This window comes from Pseudorasbora parva, chromosome 21 (genome assembly GCF_024679245.1).
Source record: "Pseudorasbora parva isolate DD20220531a chromosome 21, ASM2467924v1, whole genome shotgun sequence".
Lineage (NCBI taxonomy): Eukaryota > Metazoa > Chordata > Actinopteri > Cypriniformes > Gobionidae > Pseudorasbora > Pseudorasbora parva.
Window position 1 is genome coordinate 37,619,066 of NC_090192.1, and position 25,479 is coordinate 37,644,544.

General features: G+C 35.8%; 1 protein-coding gene across 2 annotated transcripts in view; it reads right to left on the reverse strand.

Annotated features, from left to right (window-relative positions):
• Window positions 1-25,479, reverse strand: part of dock1 (dedicator of cytokinesis 1) — a 305,592-nt gene that overhangs the window by 221,271 nt on the left and 58,842 nt on the right. Inside the window, exons 10-16 of one of the 2 annotated variants that reach the window (XM_067430394.1) lie at window positions 22,785-22,920; window positions 19,785-19,857; window positions 17,436-17,515; window positions 14,995-15,120; window positions 11,978-12,102; window positions 7,046-7,144; window positions 6,513-6,585 (exon numbers count right to left, since the gene is read on the reverse strand). In XM_067430394.1, the coding sequence (XP_067286495.1) occupies window positions 6,513-6,585; window positions 7,046-7,144; window positions 11,978-12,102; window positions 14,995-15,120; window positions 17,436-17,515; window positions 19,785-19,857; window positions 22,785-22,920 (712 nt within the window). Of the gene's footprint in view, window positions 1-6,512; window positions 6,586-7,045; window positions 7,145-11,977; window positions 12,103-14,994; window positions 15,121-17,435; window positions 17,576-19,784; window positions 19,858-22,784; window positions 22,921-25,479 lie in introns of both variants that reach the window. The other variant, XM_067430393.1, reaches the window with a different exon arrangement.

The following is a 25,479-nucleotide window of genomic DNA, read 5'->3' on the forward strand; positions in this document are numbered from 1 at the left end:
TCCACACTCCCGCCTAATCAATCACACACCCTGAACTTTTTGTGAAATGTACACATTAAAGCTTTAATCTCCTCCCGAAGGTCTCAAAAAAAGTCTGTTGGTTCCTCAAGCTGAAGCTGTCAATCATAACATCACACACCCATTTTATAGCATACAAATAACAAACTAAAAACAAGCTTATTTAAAGAACGAACACGTGAATTAACACGAACATGGTGTAAGGAAAACCATCTTTGGAAAAAATGTATTTGAGTGTAATTTGACGGTTTAGTTAGTCTATGCCCCATTACATTACATGGAGAGGGTGGGGTTTATGACCTATACTGTATCCATCCACCTGGGGGCGATCTGAGAATTTCCGCTTCACTATTCAGGACTAGTGCGCACACTTTGGTCATACTAGATAAGGTAATTGCTAGATAATACATCTAATTACTAGATAAGAATAATCCATTGTTCAAAACTGTAAAGGTTTCTACTTTTATTTCTGTAAACTCACGGTGAACTTGAGCATGTCACAAACATAAACCAAAACTCAGTGTATTCTTGCCTCACAGACATGAGAAATATATCTATAGAAAGCTTGAAATGTCAAGTGATTGTCAACTAGTTCAAGTGGAAAACTAATATAGTCAGATTATGTAATCCGCATGAAATGTGCATATAGGCGCATCCACTGTGGAGATGAGAGTCGGCATCGTCAACTTAATTTTGGCAGCAGAAAATACAGAAATATTATTAATAAACTATTAGACAATATTTAGACAGTCTCCTTGCTGTTTTTTCACGATACATTCATAATCATTACTTTTTCCAGTGCACTGTGGCAAGCTTTATGCATGCGCTAATTAGACAATCTGTTATATATAGGCGATTAAAGGCTCATTATGATTCATATGGCTTATGATGACAGTGGCTATTTGCACTGTGAAAATAGCATATTTTCTTAGCTATAGAAGCTATTATAGTGTGCTACTATATAGTGAAAATAGAACAATCAATAGTCCGATAAATCAAGTGTAAATAGAATATATTTACACTATGTAAAAATAGCAGTATTGTCAGTAAGTGTAGTAGACAGGTTATATTTATACTTATAAATAAAGGCAGATACCATTTATGTTTGCAAGGCAGCCCCAGAAATGAGTCGTGCCAATAAAATAAAAGAATTGATCCAGAAAAAACTAAACCTAGATATGAATCTGGCCTGCAACTTCATCTAAACTGAACCTAAACATATGAAACTTGATTTATTACTTTTACTCGTTTCGTAACTTCGGCAGCTGAATCAAACAGAATCTGATACTGGTCTAGATCAGAGTGGCTCTAACCATTCTCTAGCATTGTTCAATCAGACAACACCTATGAGAGCCTGTGTGTCTCTGTGTGTCTGAATCTGACAGAAAAGAAACGTTGCAGAGGTTCTTCACCCCAAATGGAAATGTCAACATCAACCTATGAAAAACCACACAAACACTTGAAAACTCAAAATCGTCTGCATGAGGGTCAACACAGCAACTGCTGACATGAGATGACCACCATCATCTTCATCATCATCATTGTAGTACCAGGACAAAACGATTGAGGGGAGCAGGTCCATATAGCAGAAAGCCTCTGGGGGTAACAGACAGGATTTTTTTATGTTTTTAAATTCAAAATGTAATCAGAAAGAAAGAGACAGACAGGCAGACATGTGGAGTATGACAGGAATGAAGATCCCAACAGCTGATTCTCCCTGACATTTGACTGCCTGTCATCATCAATCTGTTTGAGAAAACGCATTTTAATGCCAGTGTTTAAAAGCTCAGATGATAACAGAAATCCCAATAAATTCAACTGAATGTCAGTGTTTCAAAACACAACTGACCATGGAAACGCCTTTAAAGTACCCATGAAATCAAAATGGAAGTTATTTTCTGGCTTTTAGTATGAATTCTCTCAATTCTGCTCAATTCTGTCAATGATTTTGATGACATCACTGCACTACAGCTTCTCATCAGATTTTCTATCCAATCAAATGCACTCTAGAATCTAAAGCCCCGCCCCCTACACTATAACTAGAATAGACGCTGTGGCTGAAATCAGTCACTCGTTCACACATTTACTGTTGCAGTAAAACAGTGCTCTATATAGGGCAGGGCTATTCAGATCTTACCCTGGAGGGACAATGCGGTGCAGAGTTTAACTCCAACCCGGATCAAACACACCGACCTGTGATTTTCTAATGATCCTGAAGACATTGGCTGCGTCTGAAAACCTTGGCAGCTGACTCGTTGCCTCGCTGCCTTATCAGACAATGGCTTGTAAGGCAGCATTTTGAGCATGAAGGCACCTCATGAAACTAATTTCGGACAGACTTCTAAGGCAGTGTAACAGTTTAATGATCTACAGCTAAATAGTGCTATGGTGAGAACTAAACACATTTAATTATTACATTAGTAATTTCTTGCTAGAAATGACATCAGAAGTGGAACATATTGGTAAAAAAACTTACATTTACACACACAAACTGACCAGCAAATGCAACTTTTGGATGCCATCTTATTTCCCCAGCTCAACTGTCACTGAACGGAAAGCACAGGATTGTGGGATATCAAAGGCAGCGAAGGACACATGTACGCTGCCTTCAAAAACAGATCAGATGAAGGTATCTCAGGAGACAGGAAGTGAAGCAAACATTAGATTCAGACGTGGATTGATGCCTTCCTGCCTTGAAATGTGTCCTCAAAAGGCAGCATTTTGCCAGTTTCGGACGCAGCCATTGATTAGCATGTTCAGGTGTGTATGATTAGGGTTGGAGCTAAACTCTGCACCGCATCGGCCCTCCAGGGTAAACTTTGAATAGCCCTGATAAAGCGGATATGGAACGATTTAGACAGTGTAAATATGCTTTCCATTGAGGAGAATGCAGTCTGGATTCACATAAGTGTCATGTGAACCGCCGCAGATCATATGAGTGAGTCGGCACTGTGAATTCTGCACAGATTGCTGTATTTTAAAATGTAATCTAATTTATTATTAATTCAGTGTATATAGAGGTCTATGTTTGGATGAATATTTTGCCCACACAGACGAGCTGTGGCTGAATATAACTGAACTAAACCTGAATCGGATCTGAAATCATTCATCTGAACTGGATATAAAATAGAGACATTGTAATATTTTTTTTTGTCATAAATAAATAAATAATAACATAATTTATATGAATTTGTAACTACGCCCTTTCTGTCAAAAAATAAATCTTTTGAAAAGTAGTGAACTCAGTCCAGACCTGCCATAAAAATAATCTTCAGAATGACAACTTGTTCAAAAATGTGGTATTTCAGCACATCTAGACATCAACTGCGCTGAGATCAGCAGTCGACGCGTGACACTTTGAGACCCCTTACTGTCACAGTATTTATTCTCAGATCAGCTGACGAGACGTTTATTTGCTCCAGATTGTCTGTTTTTTTGCACCGAATGATTTGTTTTACATCCTCCGCCTAGCGCCTGGCAACCAGTGCCCAACGACAAAACCCCACCCCTCTCATCCTGGCGCTGCCGTGGCAACATGTGGCGGGCAGATGGAGAGCCGCGACTGCCAGGATAAGGTTGAACACACGCGGCTAAGTGTGATGACCGCAGACGTACGCCAGACGGCTCTTGGCCCATAAACAACCTTCCAGGGTTCTTAAACATGCTCGTACTCACTGCCAACATGATTCACAAACTCCCTCTCAGCAAAACACACAAACAAACAGCTAGAAAACAACTTCAGAACTGCATAATAAACCAGATTTTTAAATCTTCTGTAGAGATTATGAGTGGCATTCACCCGTGCTAAACTCACCACAACACTTGGGTGTCCTGGGTGATTGCCATTACATTTCATGTGGTTGATAAGGCATTCAAAATATAGTGTGCAGCTATGTGGTTGCTAGGGAATTCTGGGTGATTGCTTGGGCTCTGGTACGTTGTTACTAAAGTTTTAACCAAAAACAAAGATGAACATACAAATCAAATTGGCGTCTCTAATTTTATTCTTTACTATTTTTTATTATTATTATTATTACTATTATTATTATTATTATTATTATTATTATTATTTTATTTTATTTGTAGTCTCTAGTTGTTCACCAATTAAAATAAAAATAAAAAGAGATACCTAAAATAATTAGTAACAGTCATAAATTAAATTAAATTAAAAATACAACAAAATAAAATAATTATTAACGGTCATTAAAAATAAATTAACTCAAATTCAAAATCAAAAAATATAAATATAAATATAAATTAAATTAAAAAAGTAGCTTGAGCATTCTGGGTAGTTGCCATGGTGTTTCTTTGCAGCTGCTACTGAGTTCAGAATGTTTTTAGTGAGGTGAATTCTAAGTGGTTGCTAGGATGATTTGAGGTATAGACCCTTTTACAGCCCACGTGATCAAAGAGTTGCGCGCGCATTTTGGCAACGGAAGTGGTGTTGTTCCCTAGTGGTTCTAACGTGTGAGCAACTCCGAAAGTTTATCAAAACGGTTTCCCAGCATCAAAATGTATTCCCAGCATCTGGCTGTTGCGTTTTTGGTTGCACTAATCGCTATTGCACTAATGGGCTTAAGTTTTATAGAATTCTGACAGGATCACGGCCGTTTCAGAAGAACCGGCGGTACGCAGGCGATTAAATGCATTGATTGGAACGAAGACATAAAAATGCTCGCATAAAAAAAATCATTTGTAAAACATTTACTGCACTTGAAACTTAATTATTTATAATAAACCTCCCAACACTGGCTGCCACTGGTGTGTATAATGTACCCCCACCCCCAGATTATCATATCAATAATCACAGTACTTATCAACTTCATTTGTAATGATTTTATTAATAGTTTAATTGCAAAATAACCATCTGAGAAATGTATGCAAGCAACATAGTTGCTATTAAAGTACTAACGTTATAGCATTACAAAATTAAACTTTAAACAGAAGTGTCGACACGAATCAATAACATAAAATGTAAGGAAAATGATAAATGTATGTCTGTGTGAAGGATAAGAATAAATGTAGAAAATTGTATTGGACATTCTGTAACTTACATGCCCACAGACAACGTATTCATAAGCATCCAGTGATTTATATGCTTGTCTCGGGTGTACACGCTCGGTTTCTCAACTAAATACGTATATATACGACCACTAAGTTATATCTGGCCATCTGCTAACGTCTTCTATCCACTCCACTATAGTACACGGATCTGGTAGCCGAATACCATTTGATAAAGTCAACTTTTTAAAATAACTTTCTCGGTTTGTGTTGCTTAATCCGCTCACGTAGCTTGACATGCTGCTGATTCTCGCCACAGTTTGTTGCCAAAATGCACGCGCATACGTTGCTACGTCATCATTGTATACAAACAGTAAAAGGGTCTATTGAGACAGAGCGTATTTAGGCCACGCCCACACGGGGGGTAAAACAATCCAACGCTCCCCATTGACTTTGTATTGCGTGAAGCAGTCGCCTGGTCTTTTTTCACTTATAACAAAAAACAGAACAATGTCTAAAAGCTGGTATGTGACAAGGTGTGCAGCAAACAAGCTAAAAACACACATAACTAAGTTTTTATAAGCTGTCTACCATAAAAAACGAGCGTTTAAGGAGACAAAAGTAGATACAGGCAATAAGACGTGAAGCTTCAGCAGGAAGAATAGGTCAATTTTGGGATCCTGACACTCCATATGCCTCAGTGTGCAGTAAACATGTTTTCAAATATACAAATGTCAGTTTTATATATTATATTTCCTGTCGCTGATGACTTTCCTCTTCAGTGGGCGTAGTTCTCAGGATAATCTCGCATGTCGCGCTCTGTGTCTATTGCTTGTATGCACTTTTATGTCTTTAAATGCTCGTTTTTTGGGTCAACAGCTTATAAAAACTTCTGGGTTTTTTAGCTTGTTTTCTGCACACCTTGTCACATATCAGCCTTTAGACATTGTTCGTTTTTTTTTTTAATAAGTCTGAAATGACAAGGAGGCCGTTTCCCGCAATAGAAAGTAAATGGAGCCGGTTGGTTTGTTTCCCCCCCCCCCCCCCCCCGGTGGGCGTGGCTTTCAGATTATGACGCGCGTCGCTCTGTCTCTATAATTCCATGTCTGAAGAACAAACGGTAAGAGATGAGCTGTGCATCAGTCTAAAACTAGCATTCAAATAACTAATCCTACATATGAGCAACAGTAAAGCCGAGCACCACAAATGCACACCTAGCAGCCTATTTAACAATAGCAGACTCATTCAGATGCAAATGGAAGTGTCAAAAAATATTTTCATAACCCACTGAGATGTAAAGAAAAAGAATGCTTGAGAATATTTAAAGAGGTGTGAAGCACGACACCACCAGCGGTAAGTGCTGCAGTCTAGCACATGCTGTGACCTCAACCACACTTCAACTTTACTAGAGACAATTTCCAGGCAGCAGGTAAGCCACACGCTGGTTAAACAGCTCTGAAAGCACTCCCATGCAAACTTTGAGCTGTACTCACAGTCCTGAGACGATCTGTGTTTGAACGTGAACCGCAGGTGACTCCTGTTGACGTCTTCGATTGGGATCGCAACCTGTAACGAAGAATGTCACAAACAAGATGGATCTCACATATACAAAAGATGAGCTTAGAAAGACTAGGGCAGGGGGGGAAAAACTTAAAGGTCTTGAATATGAATAAGATACAAGCAGATCAAGCAGGGTGAATTTACTGTGACCTTTAAATTGAACTTTGCTCTCTCTTCATAGAAATTATATTTAATATTTTAAACATTTAAAAATGGTCACACCATGCGTTTTTCCCTTTTAGGTCCAATTATAATGCAAATATATTGTATTTTGTGCATTTATCAACCTATGAAACTTGATTACACCTATTAACTAAAGATATTAAAAATCCCAACATGTACTCTAAATCGCACTAAGAATTAACAAAAAATTCCCAGAATACATTTGTTCTGATATTTTGACACTTGGGCACTTCACATGAATGTATCTCCTCTTATTTTAGTACACATTAGATCTGACGCTCACCTTGAAGGTTTCAAACCAGCGTGGCTGTTTGACCTGATAGTAGATGACCGATTTATACTCCAGAATGCCTTCATCTCCAGCACCAGGGAAGATCACGTTCTAGGTGGCAAAGAAAACCCCAATATAGAGTGCATTTAGTATTACTTTTTTTTGTTTTTTTCGATTATATTAAAACAGCTATTAAAAAGAGCAGGAACCTAAGGCCATAATGATGATCACTTTGACATTGTGCATTCATGCCGGCCAGTAAAAAAACAAATTGTTGCAAAGAATTGAATTTAATCGGACTCCCTGCCAAGTTCAAAAGCTAATGGAGATAAGAAGCGACTGAAGCCAGATATGGAATATTAAAGAGCAAGCTCTATTCTGTCAGCTGGAAAACATAAGGAGCCCATATGCTCTGAGAAGCAAAAAAACATGATTTAGTTTATTTTTTTATTTCTTACCATTGCACACAGTGAGGGTCATGCATCTAACACGTACACCTGGCCAGTCAAAGCGTGACAAACACACACATGCTACAGCTGACAGGCACCAATTATGAGCAATAAGTGACCAGCCGCTCTACAGGCGCAGGGCGAGAGAGACGGAGTGACTGACTGTATGCGAGAAGGAAAGATTATGTGGGTAGTAAAAAAGCACAAAGCAGGGGTGGAAGGCGAGAAATAAACAAAAAAAGAAAGAAAGAAAGAAAGAAAGAAAGAAAGAAAGAAAGAAAGAAAGAAAGAAAGAAAGAAAGAAAGAAAGAAAGAAAGAAAGAAAGAAAGAAAGAAAGAAAGGAATTAAAAAGCAACAAAAGAAACAAACTGTACTGGTGTAACAGCTTTATTCAAGGTCACCAATGATTCTTCAGATTCTGGTTCTCTCTCCATTGTTATCCTGCTGGATCTTAGTTCTGCTTTCAGTACCGTTAATCACAACCTTTTAATAAAAAGCCTTGAAACTGCCGTTGGCGTTTCTGAGACCATTTTAACCTGGTTTAGATATTTTCTCTCTTATCGCCGCCAGTTTGTTTTTATGAGTTGTTTCAGGTCTGATCTTGGCTCTGTCCCTACTGGCGTCCCCAAGGGTTCAATTTTAGGCCCTTTACTTTTTAGCATTTATACATTTCCTCTTGGATTGCTTTTAAAAGGTGATACATGATAACTTGCGTAAAGTTTCCCTGGATATTATCACCTTAAAGGATTATTTCACTTCAGAATTAAAATTCTGGTAATTTACTCACCACCATGTCATCCAAGATGTTGATGTCTGTCTTTCTTCAGTTGAAAAGGAATTAAGGTCTTTGAGGAAAACACCCCAGGACTTTTCTCTTCATATAGTGGACTTCAACGGCAACCAACATGTTGAAGTTCCAAATTGCAGTTTCAATTCCGATTCAGAGGGCTCTACACAATCCTAGACGAGGAACAAGGGTCTTATCTAGCGAAACGATGAGCCATTTTAAAATAAAATAAAATAAAAATGTATATACTTTTTATACACTCATTTTGCACTGCTCTGCGATGCGAAACGCATTACGCCTTTGCACGGTCGCTTTGTAAACACTTAATTGATACTTCGACCTATGTCACACTTTTAAACATGATTACATAATGCACGCAGAGCAGTGCAAGACGAGTCTTTGTGGTTAAAAAGTATATAATTTTTTTTATTTTTTATTATTACATCATTCAGATACTTATTCCTCGGCTGGGATCATGTAGAGCCCTCTGAAGCTGAATTGAAACCGCAACTTTGACCTTCAATCCAGTTGCCGTTGAAGTCCACTATATGGAGAAAAATTCTAGAATGTTTTTCTTAAAAACTTAAAGGTCCCGTTCTTCGCGATACCATCTTTCAAACTTTAGTTAGTGTGAAATGTTGCTGTTAGAGCATAAATAATACCTGAAAAATGATACGCTCAAAGTTCAATGCCAAGCGAGATATTTTATTTAACAGAAGTTCCCTTTCAAAGCCTACAGCGAACGGCCGGTTTGGACTACACCCCTGCACTTCCTGCTGTAATGACTTCACTAGAACCGTTTGTTGACAAACCCTCCGCCCACAAGAACACGCAAAAAAGGGGGCGTGGTCTTGTTGCTCTCCCACATGGAGAAGAGCGTGCATTCAGCGCTTGCATCTCCCCCTTATGGTAAGAGGCGGGACCTTTCCGGGCAAAGTGCGCTAAGCTGCTGTCCAATCACAACACAGGAAGCGTTTGCCCAATCAGAACTCCTTACGTGTTTCTGAAGGAGGGACTTCATAGAACAAGGAAATCATCAGGCCGTTTTTAGGACATCAGCGCTGTACAGATAAGTCAATTGTGTGAAAAATACTGTGTTTTTTTACATGCGAAACATGAACTCATGTTATATTGCACACTGTTAACACAATCAAAGCTTCAAAAACACACAAATTTTTAACACACGACCTTTAATTTCCTGAAGACAGACAGACATTATCATCTTGGATGAGTAAATTATCAGGAAATTTTAATTCTGAAGTAAACTAATCCTTTAATATTGTAATATATATATATATATCTATATTTATTACATTAAGTAGTTGTATGGCGAAAGGGGGAGCCTGATAACCGTCACGAGGACGAGGACGCACTGAAGCTCTCTTTTCTTAAATTAGCTCAAAATTACTATCAGGTGTAAGTAATTACCTTGACAAACTATACATCATTAAAAAGATCTAAGACTAAAGTTTAATTTTTTTACCTCTGTTTTATTCTCAAAGTCTTATAGTGACCGTAATGTGTTAATATGTTCCAGGAGTTATGAATATGATCTTGGGCGTCGCTACCTTTTGATTGTAATATGCGCGTCATTTGCTCCCATTCATAAAAAAATCCTCCTTGGTCGTCATGAAGACACTCGACAAAACAACTTCCCTCAGGGTTTTTACTTCAAAAGTGTGCAGATGTGGAGAAATATTGATAGATTCTCACATGTTTGAGTCAAATTTCTATACAGAGAAGTATTATTTATTCAATCTTTATCCAAAATCCGCGGATGTATGATTATGAGAGCAGTATACTGTGTTATGCTGTGTTTTCAATTCATTCTGGCAGCCGGAGGGCGCTGGAAAGCTGTACTACTGAAAATTCACCCCATGTGGAACACATGAAGAACAGACACACCATGTGACATTCAGGAAGTATCTGACATTTCCAAAACAGCTTAAGAGATCGTTAGATCACTATTTTATCCAGATAGACACGTTTTAAGACAATAAACACACAATCGCGGCAATATATGGTTGGTCTGTGTTCTTTATGCCATGTTGGGTGGTTTCATAATAGATGATATTTATAATGCAATGCTATTCCACATAGCTTTTAGCATTGTATATTTTCTGTCAGATTTTTTGACCCGAAGCTATATGAGATCACATATTGTTATATAAAACACTCTACATATAAATTATAAAGTGATACGAAGCAAGTTTTGAATAAAACATGATTTTAATCGTATAAATTGTTGTTTTGCTGGTGTGCTAAGCTAACATGCTAGCTTGCCCTAGATGCACCTGCCACTGAGTAAATACTTTATTTTTATGAACATTTGCTAAATGTAAAACTACTGAAATGCTTATTTGGACGAAATGCATTCGATAGAGTCTCAGTGAGGGTAAAGTGAGAGGTCTGATTAAGAAATGAGGTTTGAATAGAACAGTTTGAATAGAGAATCGTTAGTAATTATAATGCAGACAAAAGAATAATAATTAGAGCCATAACCAGTCCGCAGAAGTGTGAATGTGTGCCGGGGAGACAAACTGAATGGGGCAGTTTGCACCTCTAAACAATAGAGGCAATAGACTGAATGAAAGCTGAGAAGACATGGCAATAAACATCAGTTGATATTTTAGAGATATCTCAAAATAAAATCACATGAAACGATCTTGTAAAACGTTTAATAAAATTTAGAGTTTTAGACTGATCATCTTCAGAACTGAAATATAACATGGTCAGACTTGTGGCTTTTGCTGTAGTGCATTTCTAGATTTCTCCAAGGCCCACTTCAATTTTATTTTCATAAAGATATATCATACAAATAAATTTCTAATAACTTTACAAAACTTTGAAGCTTATTATAGCTTTTTTTGATTATAAAAAATATTATCATTTTGACTTTACAGTAAACTGCTAGGTGTCTACTTTCAAATGAGACCATAATTATGCTTTTAGTGCAAAGGATTCACAAACTGTATTTGTTTTAGTCTGAGTATGCATTTCTTAGGTTTTTTTCAAAATTTCGGAGTCAGCTTAACAGGTTAAAAAAAATCTACAGTACATATATTGCTTTAAAATGTCTAAGTCTTCCATTTAGATATGCAACTACTAGATATGCAACTATGCTTTACACAGACATGGTTAGTTAGTGGTTTTATCATGCAAGTCTGTGCCTTTTATTAAAGGGAACTGTCTGTAAGAAATGTATTTCAATGAATCATTAAATGGCCCTGATATGTCACTAGACATTAAGAAATCATGTTCATTTCAAATACTCATATCACTGACAACAGTAGTCCGGCCAGGATATTATCATTTAAAAGTTGTTGTTGCAGCTCAACTGATGTTGATGTGGACATGTTGTGTTTTGGCCTGAAGCTCCACCCTCCACCTATCTACCAATCACGGAGTCAGTAGTGTTTGGGCATCCGGGTTGCCAGATCTGCTCTAGTTACCACAGCTGACGCTACAAACGTTCCTGCTGAACCTCGAGTCAGGGGGAGGAGGAGAGGGATACACCTGCAGTACCCGTTTTGGCCACAATCGTACATACACTTCCTTTAATTATGTATTCATTATTTTTTATTTTCATTAATACAAAGTCTAAATGATTATCAACAATATCCCAAAAAATGCTATATACTAAGGTTTGGTAATATGAAATCGGTATCATTCATTGTATTGCATATCACACACACTGGCTCTATTACCTCAAGTTTCTTTCCATCTTCATCATGTACAGACATGGTGACCTCCACGTTCTTGGGTGTTGTTTTACTGCCTTTATCAAAATCCCCCTGAACCAGCGTCACGTAAATGTCATTGCGAACATCACCTGCAAAAACATGCACACCATCTCAATATATGAACTACAGCTAAAAACAGAACCTACTACAGATCTTAGCCTTTTATAGGAAAAGATGCTTTTATAGGTGGATGCTTACTCTTATTGTATGCTTAAAGGGTTAGTTCACCCAAAAATGAAAATGATTTCATTAATTACTCACCCTCATGTTGTTGGACATCTGTAACACCTTATGAAGGTATTTTAGTTGAAAGCTGATGGCTGAGAAAGGCTTCAGAAAGGCCTCCATTGGCATTCAGTACATTTCCACTGACCCACTCACAAGACCGATAAAAGGCACTAAATACTTTGTTACAAAGTCCATCTCACTAAAGGGGTTGTACAATAACTTTACAATGGGACGAAAATAGTTATTGTGCGCACAAAAGTCAAAATAACGATATAATCCACCAAATTATTGACGTGAACTCGCAGAATATGACGCAGCTCCGCCGTTCAAATCATAGCGAATACATGACCCGGAAGAGGAGGAGCGCCACTATCGCGTGAGTTCACGTCCGAGACCTACACGGAAGACAATATCTTGGCAGATAAAGTCATTACTTTGATTTTTTTTGCGCACAAAAACTGTTCTCGCCGCTTGGTACAATTATTGTACAGCCACTGTAGTGAGATGGACTTTGTAACGCCGTCTTTAGTGCCTTTATGGGTCTTGTGAGTGGGTCAGTGGAAAGTACTGAATCCCAATGGAGGCCTTTTTAAAGCCTTTCTCAGCCATCAACTTTCAACAAAAATATCTTCATTTGTGTCTGAAGATGAACGAAGGTGTTACAGGTGTCCAACGACAAGAGGGTGAGTAATTAATGAAATAGTTTTCATTTTTGGGTGAACTAACCCTTTAAAGGTATAGTTCACCCACAAATGAAAATCAGCCCATGATTTACTCAACCTCAAGTAGGGATGGGTATCGTTTGGGTTTTTTACGATTCCGGTGCCTAAACGGTTCCTGAACCGATACTTAAAATAAAATAAAAAAGAGGCAGAAAATGACGGTGGATGACATTAAAGAATGGCTTTTAATAGATTTTTTTATTAATTCTTTAAATTGAACAATTTATTAAAAGTTTCAAGAATACTTTAATATATAAATAGATACAAAACAAAAATTTATTTAAATTCACAGTAAAAGCTAAGCCACCTAACCCAACTACAATAGGCCTAATTTAACACTAAATAACAGCACTAATACTAGTGATATTACAGCACTAATAACAACAAAGTAGTCTGTATTCTTTGGCTGCTACAAACCAGCTTTAGTTCAGCATTATTTTGCATTAATATGACCATATTCTCCGGCTAAATATGTTAGAACGCAGTAGCCGCAAAAGCGCTGTATAACAGCTCAGCTGCATCTGTTTATTTAGCTTTTTTATTTTTCATTCAAAATATTCCCAAACTTGTTACCTATATCATGAGCTATCTGATATTCTGATTTTCAAATATGTGCAAAATATGTGTAAGTGAATGAGTTGTCATAATGATCATGTTAGTTGATCTATAACGTGCAATGGGCGCCACCATGTTAGTTTGAGCCTCAGAGAATCGGATCTGTCGGATTTACATCACGTAAATTCATCCTCGTCTCACGAAATACATGACAGTAAGTGAGCGGTGAACTCAGAGAAGAATAGAGTAAACTATATAGTAACTTATATAATGTGTGTCTGATATGAATAAAACACAGTCAAATTAAAACTGTCATAAAGGAGTTATTGCCACTTCCATAGACATCGGCATGTTTTTGCTGCAACTTCTGTGCATTTAAATGTCTGAAATCTAAAATAAACATGATGTGGATGAAAACACTGAATCGTTTTGATATGTGACGAGCGCTGAGCGCATCCATTTCTGGCTCAGCGCCAGCCAAAGCGCGAAAGCACGTTTGATAGCACCGAAATGAGGCCCTGATTCTGATTCGGTCCGGTAGATACCGATTATATAGGTACCGGTGCTATATTGGCACCGGATTTTGGTACCCAACCCTACCCTCAAGTCATCCTAGCTTTATGTGACATTCGTCTTCCAGATAAATACAATCAGAGTTATTTTAAAATGTCCTCGCTCTTCAAAGCTTTATAATGGATGTGAATGGCAGCCCAACATTTGAAGCCCAAAAAGTAAAGCCACCCATTATAAAAGTAATCCACACAGCTTCAGGGGCCTTCCATATTCAACTTACGAAGAAAGTGTAACATCTCGCGCAATTTAAAATGTTTATGCTATGTCTGATGGCATTGTCGTGGCAGTTACGCTTTTCCATAAGTTGAATACAGAAGGCGGTCCACCGGAATGTGTTAAATGTGGATATTTATCTTACAAAAACCCATCAGTTCACTTCAGAAGGCCTTTATGAACCCCCCAGAGCCATAGGGATCCGTTTTATAATGGATGGATTGTTGGCCTTAAAAGTTTGTGCTTCCATTCACTGTCATTCTGAAGCTTGGATTAGCCAGGACATTTCTTAAGATAACTCTGATTGTATTTGCCTGAAAGAAAAATGCCAGATACACCTATAGAATGGATTGAGGGTGAATAAACCATGGGCTAATTTTCATTTTTGGGTGAACAGTAAACCTTTAAGTGAAAAGTAAACTAAACTAGTTTAGTTCTTTACGATATTCCCACCCATATAATTGAACAGGCAGGCAGTGAGAATCAACAAATAAGTGTGTGTTAAACTCTTAGAGTGATAATAATGTCATTAAAGTAATACATTGTCATGAGTTCTTAAGTCACTTCTGCAGCTTGGTTTTCATGAATGGTCTGGGTGGACTTCTCATTGCCAATCTCATATTTTCTCTTATTCAAAAATGTTTCCATGATCTAATGTAATTATATTTGCAGAAGCTACAGTTTAGATACCTGGCATGATGATTTCTGGGAAACCCATTTTGCGTGCAACAGCGGTGGAACGGTCCACCAGGTGAGGGAAATCTTTACGAATCTGATGAATATCACCTGGAAGCAACTTCAGTGTGACCCACAAACCTGAGGACCAAAGAAAAAAGTGGAATTAAATGCAAATACACACACACACACGCGCACACACACACACACACACACACACACACACACACACACACACACACACACACACACACACACTATTTGTGCTTAACAGTTCACAGGAACTTAACTCATTTTATAATCTCATTATTATTGATCTACAAAAAGAATTAACACTACCGGATTAGTTTAATGTCTTAGAAAACACCCTGCAGGAAGCAGAGTGACTGTTATATAATGTGTAGGTAGAGAGATTATTGGATTCTGCTGTGAATATTTTATACCAAGACATGAAAGACCAAATGTAGTAATCTACAAATAATGAGAGAGAACTGTTAAGAATATTGATGAAAAACTATGCAAAAAACAAAACACGCTTCACCTCAAAGGAAACAAAAAAAATCTAATTATGACCATTAAAATGTTTTTGCACTGAGCACATTTCATCAAGATCTCATAACAGTAATGCAAAATAAATCTCATTCCCTTCTGTAAAAGTTTAAAACTAAACAAATAAATCTAAATTTAAATAAAGTATACATTTTTATTTTAAGTAAAAATGATAGTGTTTCGTACAAAATTAAAGTTATGCTGGTTTCAGTTGCATAAAAATAATTTAAATAAATGTTTGAATGTTAAGTGTACGTTATAGCATTTGTATAAATAAATAACAATAATATTAAATGATTATTAAAAGTATTTGTTCAACGTAATGAAACTGATTTGAATAGCATAAAAATAATTTTAATAGACACGTGTTTAAAGTTTAAGCATCCATGACATATGTGAAATAAATAAATGAATGCATCATGCTAGTAGTCTCCGAGGAGTCGCAGGAAGGATGGATTGTATTTGTGGTGATGGATTGTAATGGGATCTGACACCAGCGCATCCGAACGGGCCACCGTGTGTCGTCACACATTCGGTTCCCATTCTCCTCAGCATCAGTACACTCTCATGCTTGATAAACCCCATTCAACTTTAATTATTTTGATCAATAACTTTTAGATTGTGAAACTCTCTTGGCAGAAACTCCAACACACAGTTTGATCTTATCTGGGACAGGCACGGACTCAATCTCCACAGATCAGTTTTTAAATTCCCATATTTTTAACTTCTCACACTTAAACTAGGCCACAAAATCAAACTGCATAATGTGGTTATGTAGGGACCCATGAAACTCAAAACATTTTTTTTTTCTGTTTTAATTATTCTTGATTCTGTTTTAATGATTACATTAAAATGTATAAAAAAATGCAATTAATTAAAATCATAAAACTATTTATTAAACACAAATTACATTTTTAGGGTCATATATATATATATATATATATATATATATATATATATATATATATATATATATATATATATATATATATATATATATATATATATATATATATACACACACACACACATACATACATACATACATACACACCACATGATTTAGTGGTATAATTAAAACATGTCTAATCAACTGAATTAATTAACAACTTAATTTAAACTCTTTTTTTACAATAATGTAGCCCTATGATGTCTATAATTTATTTGTATTTTAATTATTATTTTTAATTGTTGTCCTTTTAATTTTTTCCCACATTTATTATTTAATACAATTGTATTACCAAAAACGGTGGTATCATATGAATGCATATAATATTTTAAAGGGGTGGTTGCATGCGATTTGACTTTTTTAACTTTAGTTAGTGTGTAATGTTTCTGCTTGAGCATAAACAGTATCTGCAAAGTTACAGCGCTGAAAGTTCAATGCAAACGGAGATATCGTCTTTTAAAGTTACGGCAGTTTATTGCCTACAAAAATGGCCGTTTTGGACTACAACGAGCTTCTTCCTGGGTTGGTGACATCATAAACCCTCGCTAGTCACAGTAATGGGAAGGGGCGTGGCTTCCGGACAACCTGTGCTTGGCACTTCAGCCAATAAAAATATAGGAAACCACATTTGGCCATCTAACCAATCTAAGACCATTGCGTTTTTCGGACGGATGAGCTTCATAGAAGCAGGAAGCAAACAAGCCGCTCAATGGACAGTGGAGACAGCGGTGTGGAATAAAGGGAGAATAGAAGTAAAGTACACGTTTAAAAAAATATATATATTTAGACTGGACCCCATAAATACAACTAAGCCTAAAAAGAAATAAAACATGGAACCACCCCTTCAATTAATATTTTAAAATGTAAGCAAATGAAAATGTAACAATTATTAAATTTGCACAATGTGCTGCTTCACGAAAAGTGCCTTAGTATAATGTTCTGGCCCAGTGACCTTTACCTTGACCTTTGTGATTGACCTCTTTGGCAGCGATGACTTTGTTGATGACTGTCTGAAGGAAATCGTTCTCGCCTGCCACCCTGGGTGAAAAACGGGAGATGTTCAGCTGCCTGTGGCGAATGGCGTCATCCAACGCTAGCCTGGAGTTCACACGCGACAGGCAACACGCCAACGGAGAGGAGAGAGAGAGAGGAGGAAGAGAAAGAGAGGAGAAGAGTAGTAGCCACAGAGAGCCAGATAAGGGTGGATATGAGCAGAAGAAAAAGAAAAGATGGAAGAAGAGATGGATGAAGAAAGTGAGAGGGAGAGAGAGAGAGAGGGAAGACACCAAACAGTGATACAGATACCATGACAGGGACAAAAGCCATTTTGTTAGCAAACAGTAATGCGGGATGGGTGACAGGAGAGACACAGAGAGATGCTGTAATTTAAGAGATGACCCTCCATCTCACCCAAACACAGATGAAGCAAACACAGTCTATAAAGACACTTAGGACACTCTGGTCCCAAACACAGTATGCTACCTATCTGAACTGCATTTTAAAGGCACGACTCGTCTAAAAAAGGCAGTAAAAAGAAGTTATTAATACGCCTCAAACAAGTAATCCTAGCAAAAAAGTTATTCCAAGACAGTGGACAAGCAAATGAATATTGATTATAAATTAAATATATTATTAAAAAAAAATTAAAAAAAAAAATAAAAATATATATATATATATATATATATATATAAACACAAATGTATTTTTATAATACATTTCATTTTATATATATATATATATATATATATATATATATATATATATATATATATATATATATATATATATATATATATATGATATGACACAACAAAATAATGACAACATTAAATACTGCAAAAAGTGTATTCGATTTAATTAAAATAATAATTTATTACAATTATCGACCACATTATTTTTATTACAACTAAATGTATATATTATTATTCATAAAAATCATATTAAATGAATTATATAATACATTTCATTAATTATCAATTAATTAAAATAATTTAAAAATAATTAATTAATACATTTTTGTGTGTCTGGCAAAAGTAATATTATATATTTTTAAAATATAATATAAATGTATACTTAAAATATATTTATTTTAGTTATCTGGCTAATTTATTAATTTATTAATATTAAATATTTATATCCTATTTATAAAATCATGTTAAATGAATTATAAATTAATTTAATAAAAAATAATATTATCATCTGGCAAATGTATTATTATTATTATTATTATTATTATTATTATTATTATTATTATATTAAATAAATTTTTCATGAGCTAATATTATTATTAATTATTGTAAAATTAATTTTAAAATTAAAGCTCATAAAAATGTATTTTAAGTATATGGCAAAATTATTATTATTATGATTATTATTAATAAAATTATTATTAATAATGATTTATTTTTGTATATTTAATATTAAATTTAAAATTGTAAAACTACTACTAATACTTATTTAATATGATATATGGCATTGCATAGTCTAAAAGGTCGCTGTCTATGCAGGCAGTAGAAGACAGTAAGATAGTTTGCTGGGTTTAGAATGAAAAACATCTCCACAATTCACAACAAACTTCCATTCTTCCTTCTCCTGACCCAGCTGGACTGTGAGAGTAGCAAAGCAGAAAAAGACTGAAGTATAGTCTTATTTAGTGATAGAATGTGAGGCACATATGGCTCTCCTACAGAATAAGAGTGTGCTTTTCATTTTCAAAAGAATAAAAACACAGAGCATTCAGACGATATAGCAGAAATCAGGAAAACAGACAGACAAACTTACACTCAAATGATCCTTCTTATACCACAAAATAAAAGGTGTGACTACACAACACCTCACTAACCCGGAAGCTTTATGTATGCGCTTGAGTGGTTATGGTTTGGTATTTCTCTGTAATGCAGAACAATATTAGCAATGTTACATATTATAGGCTATTCTAGCCCTGATACTCAAGCCATTTTCCGTTTTAAATATTTACATTGATATCATAAACGTGCAATTAGTAAACTATTGGCGACTGCTAGTCGACTAGACAAATCTTTAGTTGGTGGCAGCCAAATTTCTTTGTTTGTTTGATGACCTAAAGGCCTCAAATATTATTGGTCAGAGATTTTTTTTATTTTTATCGCCATGCAAACATGCATTAATCAACCAGCTTTTATTTCAGTGTCTGTGGTTTTATCGGCCCTGTCTAAAGACCTATCGCCTAACTATAAAGAGCATTTCACACACTTGAGACCGTCATTGTCATGAAGTTACGTTCACCTCCATAAAGGCTGCTGTGTTGATGTGGTGAAGTCATACTCACGGCTGGAATGGGATGAAGTGTTGCTTGTCCTCATCGTCCATCTTGCCCGTGATAATGTCAGTGACGTCCATTACTGCAGAGAGAACAATGAGGAGAGAATAATATCGCAAGAGAAACGGCCTGGGAAAATACAATGTCTCCACAACTCTGGGTGAAATACTGGAACCAGAAATCAATTAAATGAAGGGAAGCCTGCGTTTAACTGATCAAAAAAATAGCAAGAAAAATAAAAAAAAGAACAAATGGTGAAATTTGTGAAATAATTACAATTTAAAATATTTTTTTTTCTATTTGAATATACTTTAAAATATAAATTATTTTATTATGAATTTTCATCAGCCATTAAGTGTCCCATGATGCCTCAGAAATCATTGCAGATTTTATTATCAATGTTGAACACAGTTGTGCTGCTTCATGTTTTCTGGAACCTGTGATACTTTTTCAGGATTCTTTGGTAAAAAAAATAAAATAATAATAATAATAATAATAATAATAATAATAATAATAATAATAATAATAATAATACTTTTATTCAAAATAGAAATCTTTTGTAAAAATATTATCCTTGCTGAATAATATTTATAAGTCATTTTAAAAAAGGACAGACATTTTTTTACTGATCCCACTTTTGAACAGTAGTGTATGTATACAAAAGATTTCTATTTTAAATAAATGCTGTTAACTTTTATTAATCGATGCTATTAATCATGCTGAAAAATAATAAATTATAATAATCAGAAATGTTTCTTGAAGACTGGGGATATATGCTAAAAAGAATTGTTGATAATAAGAGCTGAAAATACAGCTTTGACCACAGGAATAAATTACATTTTAAAATGTGTTAAAATAGAAAACCATTCTTTTAAATTGTAATAATATTACACAATATGTTTTTTTTTTGTTTTTTTATTTTTTTATTTTTTACTTTTCCACCACATAACAGAAATGACAAGTTTAAATAAAAAAATTAAAAATAACGAAACTAACATCCCAAATCTTAAAGGAAGTGTATGTAAGATTGTGGCCAAAACTGGTACTGCAGGTGTCTCCCCCTCCCCCTGACTCGAGGTTGCCAGATTGGCTGCAGGATCAGCAGGAACGTTTGTAGCGTCAGCTGTTGTAACTAGAGCAGATCTGGCAACCCGGATGCCCAAACACTACTGACTCCGTGATTGGTAGATAGGTGGAGGGCGGAGCTTCAGGCCAAAACACAACATGTCAACATCAACATCAGTTGAGCTGCAACAACAACTTTTAAAATGATAATATCCTGGCCGGACTACTGTTGTCAGTGATGAGTATTTGAAATGAACATGATTTCTTAATGTCTAGTGACATATCAGGGCCATTTTAACATTTCTTACATACAGTTCCTTTAATTGTTCTTAAAATAAATAAATAAATAAATAAATAATTAAGTAATTTTCCCCTTTTAATTTCAGGGTGTAATAGGACCTGAGTATTTCTCTGTGAGATTCATCCCATCCCATCCCTGAAAAACATAGTAAAGCACAACAGAAACACTCACGGAAGTTTAAATTTGTGGTTTATAAGGTGAGAGCAGCAAAAACTTTCTAGATAAGCTGTCAACCGGCAGCTATTACTGACTGAGCACATAAACATCGCCTCTAAATGGCTATTTGGCCTCGTGTGCAAGAGTGGCCCAGCTGAGATTGGGTTTACAGCAGGCAACGGGAAACTGATGAGCCATAATGGAAGCGTTGGCTTGTCTCTGAATGTGACACATTAAAGGTGACATTACACATACAGGTTCTGCCTCTACCTGCCTGACCCACATACAGACAGACCAACAGCCTTACAGAGAGCGAGAGAGCGTGAGAGCGCAAGAGAGAGAGAGAGAACGAGAGAACGAGAGAACGAGAGAACGAGAGAGAACGAGAGAGAACGAGAGAGAGAGAGAGAGAGAGAGAGAGAGAGAGAGAGAGAGAGAGAGAGAGAGAGAGAGAGAGAGAGAGAGAGAGAGAGAGAGAGAGAGAGAGAGAGAGAGCCTTTCCCACTTCAAAAAACGTTTGATGTTGAAACCACAGGCTGCATGTCTCTTCTCATTGTCCTGTTCGGCTTACTTATTTGTTTATTTATTTATTTATTTACAACAGAAAAACATATTTTCCTTGTTCCATTGAGACTAAAGCACCAAGTTCACAACAGGAGAAAAGTTGAGCGCACAATAACAGATCTTAGGGTGGTTGATTATTATTGTATTAGTATTATAGTATTATAGTATTATAGTACAATAATATTATTATTGTATATTACACAAATATTAAGGTAAAATATAAGGGTCACTTAACTTTAAGACTTCTACTGTACACTGTAATAAAAAAAATGTATCTACAGGCCGACAAAACACTTTGGTCGTGACCATATCCATGGAAAGCCATAGTTTTGAATGCTTTAAAAATGAATGAATTCAGTGAGATTTGTGCATTCCATTTTTTACGACGTGTTACAGCAAAGCTTATATCCAATATATTTTTCCAGTTGATTACACAAAAGGCTTGAACAATTGTATCATTATGCAATCACACAAATTAATATGATAAATAAAAATACAGGAAAACATAAATATGTATAATATGCTAAATATATTTGCTTTTATAGTTAAACTGTGGCAACTAAGTATTGGCTAATGTCAATAAAAAAAATAATAAAAAATAATAATAATAAATAAATAAATAAATAAATAAATAAAATTATGAAATATAAAAAGTATAAATAAAAGAAATACAAGTATTTAAAAAATAATTAGAAAATGAAATTTAAGTATTAAAAAAAAATATATATATATATATATATATTAGTGTGTGCCTGTGGATCAACAAGTAGAGTTTTTTCAATAGCACAAATAAAATCCTTAAATCACTTTGGGGGAAAAGCATCTGCTAAATGAATCAAAGAAAATGTTTGGTGCTATTTAAATGGACAATATGGCCGGCCGTAATTGGGTGTTATGTGTGAAAACAGAAAGTGAGGCACTACCTGCCACACCGAAGGGTCTGCGGAGGCCAGATGTTAATTTCTTAGTGTTGTTATCTCGGAGCTCCATTCGGCCCACGCGAACGATCTGACAAACAAAACTGATTTTCTCTCTCTTCAGGTCTTCACTCCCCAGATCCTGGAGAGAAACACACAAACACACAAGCATAAGTGTTAAAAAACATGCACAGAACATGCACAATCATGTACTAAATGGCCCATATTATTTTGAGCCCCCAAGCGGCCAAGCACCAGGTGTTTCCGCCTACAGTCATAGTTAAACTCAAACTTGTTAGTTTAGCAACCGTCCAGGAAGGCAACGATTGATCCATGGATTGGGCCGGTGTACACAGACTGTTAGTACAGCGTCCGGGTGAAGGGTAAATTGTTTCGAGCAGCGTTTGATTGGGAGCAGCAACTCATACCCCCTGGGGGTTTGTGCAGAGAGCAGAGGATTCTGGGAAAACAAACTGACCCTCAACAGCCCAGCATCCATTAAAGAAATGACCTCTAGCAAATGAGAACAGCTCTCATGTGTGGGTGCAAATATGTACATGCACACATGCATATGCTCTATAAATCATTAAATTATGTACATACAAATACACAAATGCGTGCAATTAAAAAACAAACAAATTCATAATGGGGTGTAAGACTTCAATAGGATTTCATGTTATCATAAGTCTCTTCCCATTATTATTTTTTTAAATCAAATCAAAATAAATGAGTTATAAAATAAAATCTAGAATTATAACATAAAAAAATTAAAATATAGAATAAAATAAAATAGGAAAATAAAACAAAAAGATTTAATAAAATTAAATACAAAAAATATATATATCAAAAAAGTAAAAGAGAATGATGTGTGTGTGCAAATATGTTTAAGTAACAACATGCACACACACCAAAGCATATGCTCTATAATTATTAATTATGGGTAACACTTTAGAATAATGGTCATTAGGTAACATTAGTTAACTATATTAGTCAAATGAAATAATAATGAACTGCACTTATAAAGCAGTTATTTATCATTTTGAATGTCAATTTCAACATTTACTAATACACTATTAAATCTGGTTAAAGGGGTCATATAATGCCATTTTTGTACAAGTTAATATGATTATTTAGTGTCTAAATTAAAACTTTGTAATATACTTGAATTCAAAATTCTATTTAGTATTCTAAGAAATCACTCATTTAACCTGGTGAAAAACAGCTTGTTTTCAGCCAGCCGTTTCTGTGCATGTGCCTTTTATGCTAATGAGCTTTGCTCACCCCGCCCCTCTGTTCTGTGGGGGCTTTGAGTGTGAAGCGTTGCTTAGACAACAGGAGAAAGTTTGACAACGCGAGTCTCTCAGGACACATCTGTGCAAGTTCAACCGTATCAATTCGATATATCAGATATATCAACATCAAAATGACTGCTGTGTTCATTATTACACCCAAGAACAGAACACCACAATCGCTGAGACGCCATTCTGCTCCAGCGGATCCACAATGGCGGACGGCAGCTTGGGCTCGCTCAGGGCGGGTCTGAGATGAAACGCTGCTGTCAATCAGACAGTCGTGGGAGAGGTGTCCGATCGTGTGACGTCACACATCGAACAGCTTGATTTCAGACAGGTGAAAACATATAAGGAGATTTAAAAAAAAAAAAAAAAACACGATGGATTTTAATCATTATAGGATGGTTGTGTACAGTCATTACCAACACACATTGCTGTATAATCAACTTGTAAAAGTGCATGTACCATTATATGATGCCTTTATCATTAGTTAAAAGTGTCATGAACTGGCTTTTTTTTATATTATACTGTTGTCTGCGGTCAACAAATGACGTTTGTGTGTTTTTTACATTCAAAAACATCATAACTAATAAGTAATAGGCTATTTTCTACACTGGTTTTGAGGCTCTCTCCTGAACGCTGGGTTTTGATGGGCGTGACGCACTAGATACTTGGTAGTAGACGTCCACGGCTAGGATTGGATAAGATTTGCATATTTAATGAGCTTAAGCTCATCTGTCAGTTCACATGAGGGAGAGGAGAGAATGAGGGAGAAGCAAACAGAATGATTTTCTCAATCACAGGGCTCGTAAACGTCTTTATCAAAACAAACGCAATGATTTATTTCTCATCGACCCGCGATTGATTGGACTATTATTTTTATATTACACATATCCTGCAAGATCAGACAATATAAGCGTGAATCGGCGTGTACACACACACACATTCGGCACGTGTGCCACCCTTCAGATATCAACGAGAGAATAGCAGAACAAGAACGAAATATAATGAGATTGATCGGCCTGCCGTGTCTGAGTCCAGCGTGCTAAAGGTATCCTCTGTTATACACATACTCATAAGCAAAACGATCTATAACAATGCAATACTATAACATATAAAAAACATGTTTTACTCACATAAGTGTGTTGCACCATTCTTGTCACATCCAAATCCTACGAGAGCTGGAACTTCATTAAAAATAAATAAATGAAGTATCACACATTCCTAATATTATGATACAAAGGAAGCTTATGCAGTGACTGTGTTCTTCCATAAGATCTTGCTTGCTATCTTCTTCCACATGTTCATTGCTGCTGGCTTGTGATCGACCGAACAGCTCCATGAGTCGGTGGGCGGGGCAACTAAAGTACACGTTTTGTCGAGGCGGTGTTTCGTCGCGCAGTGACGCA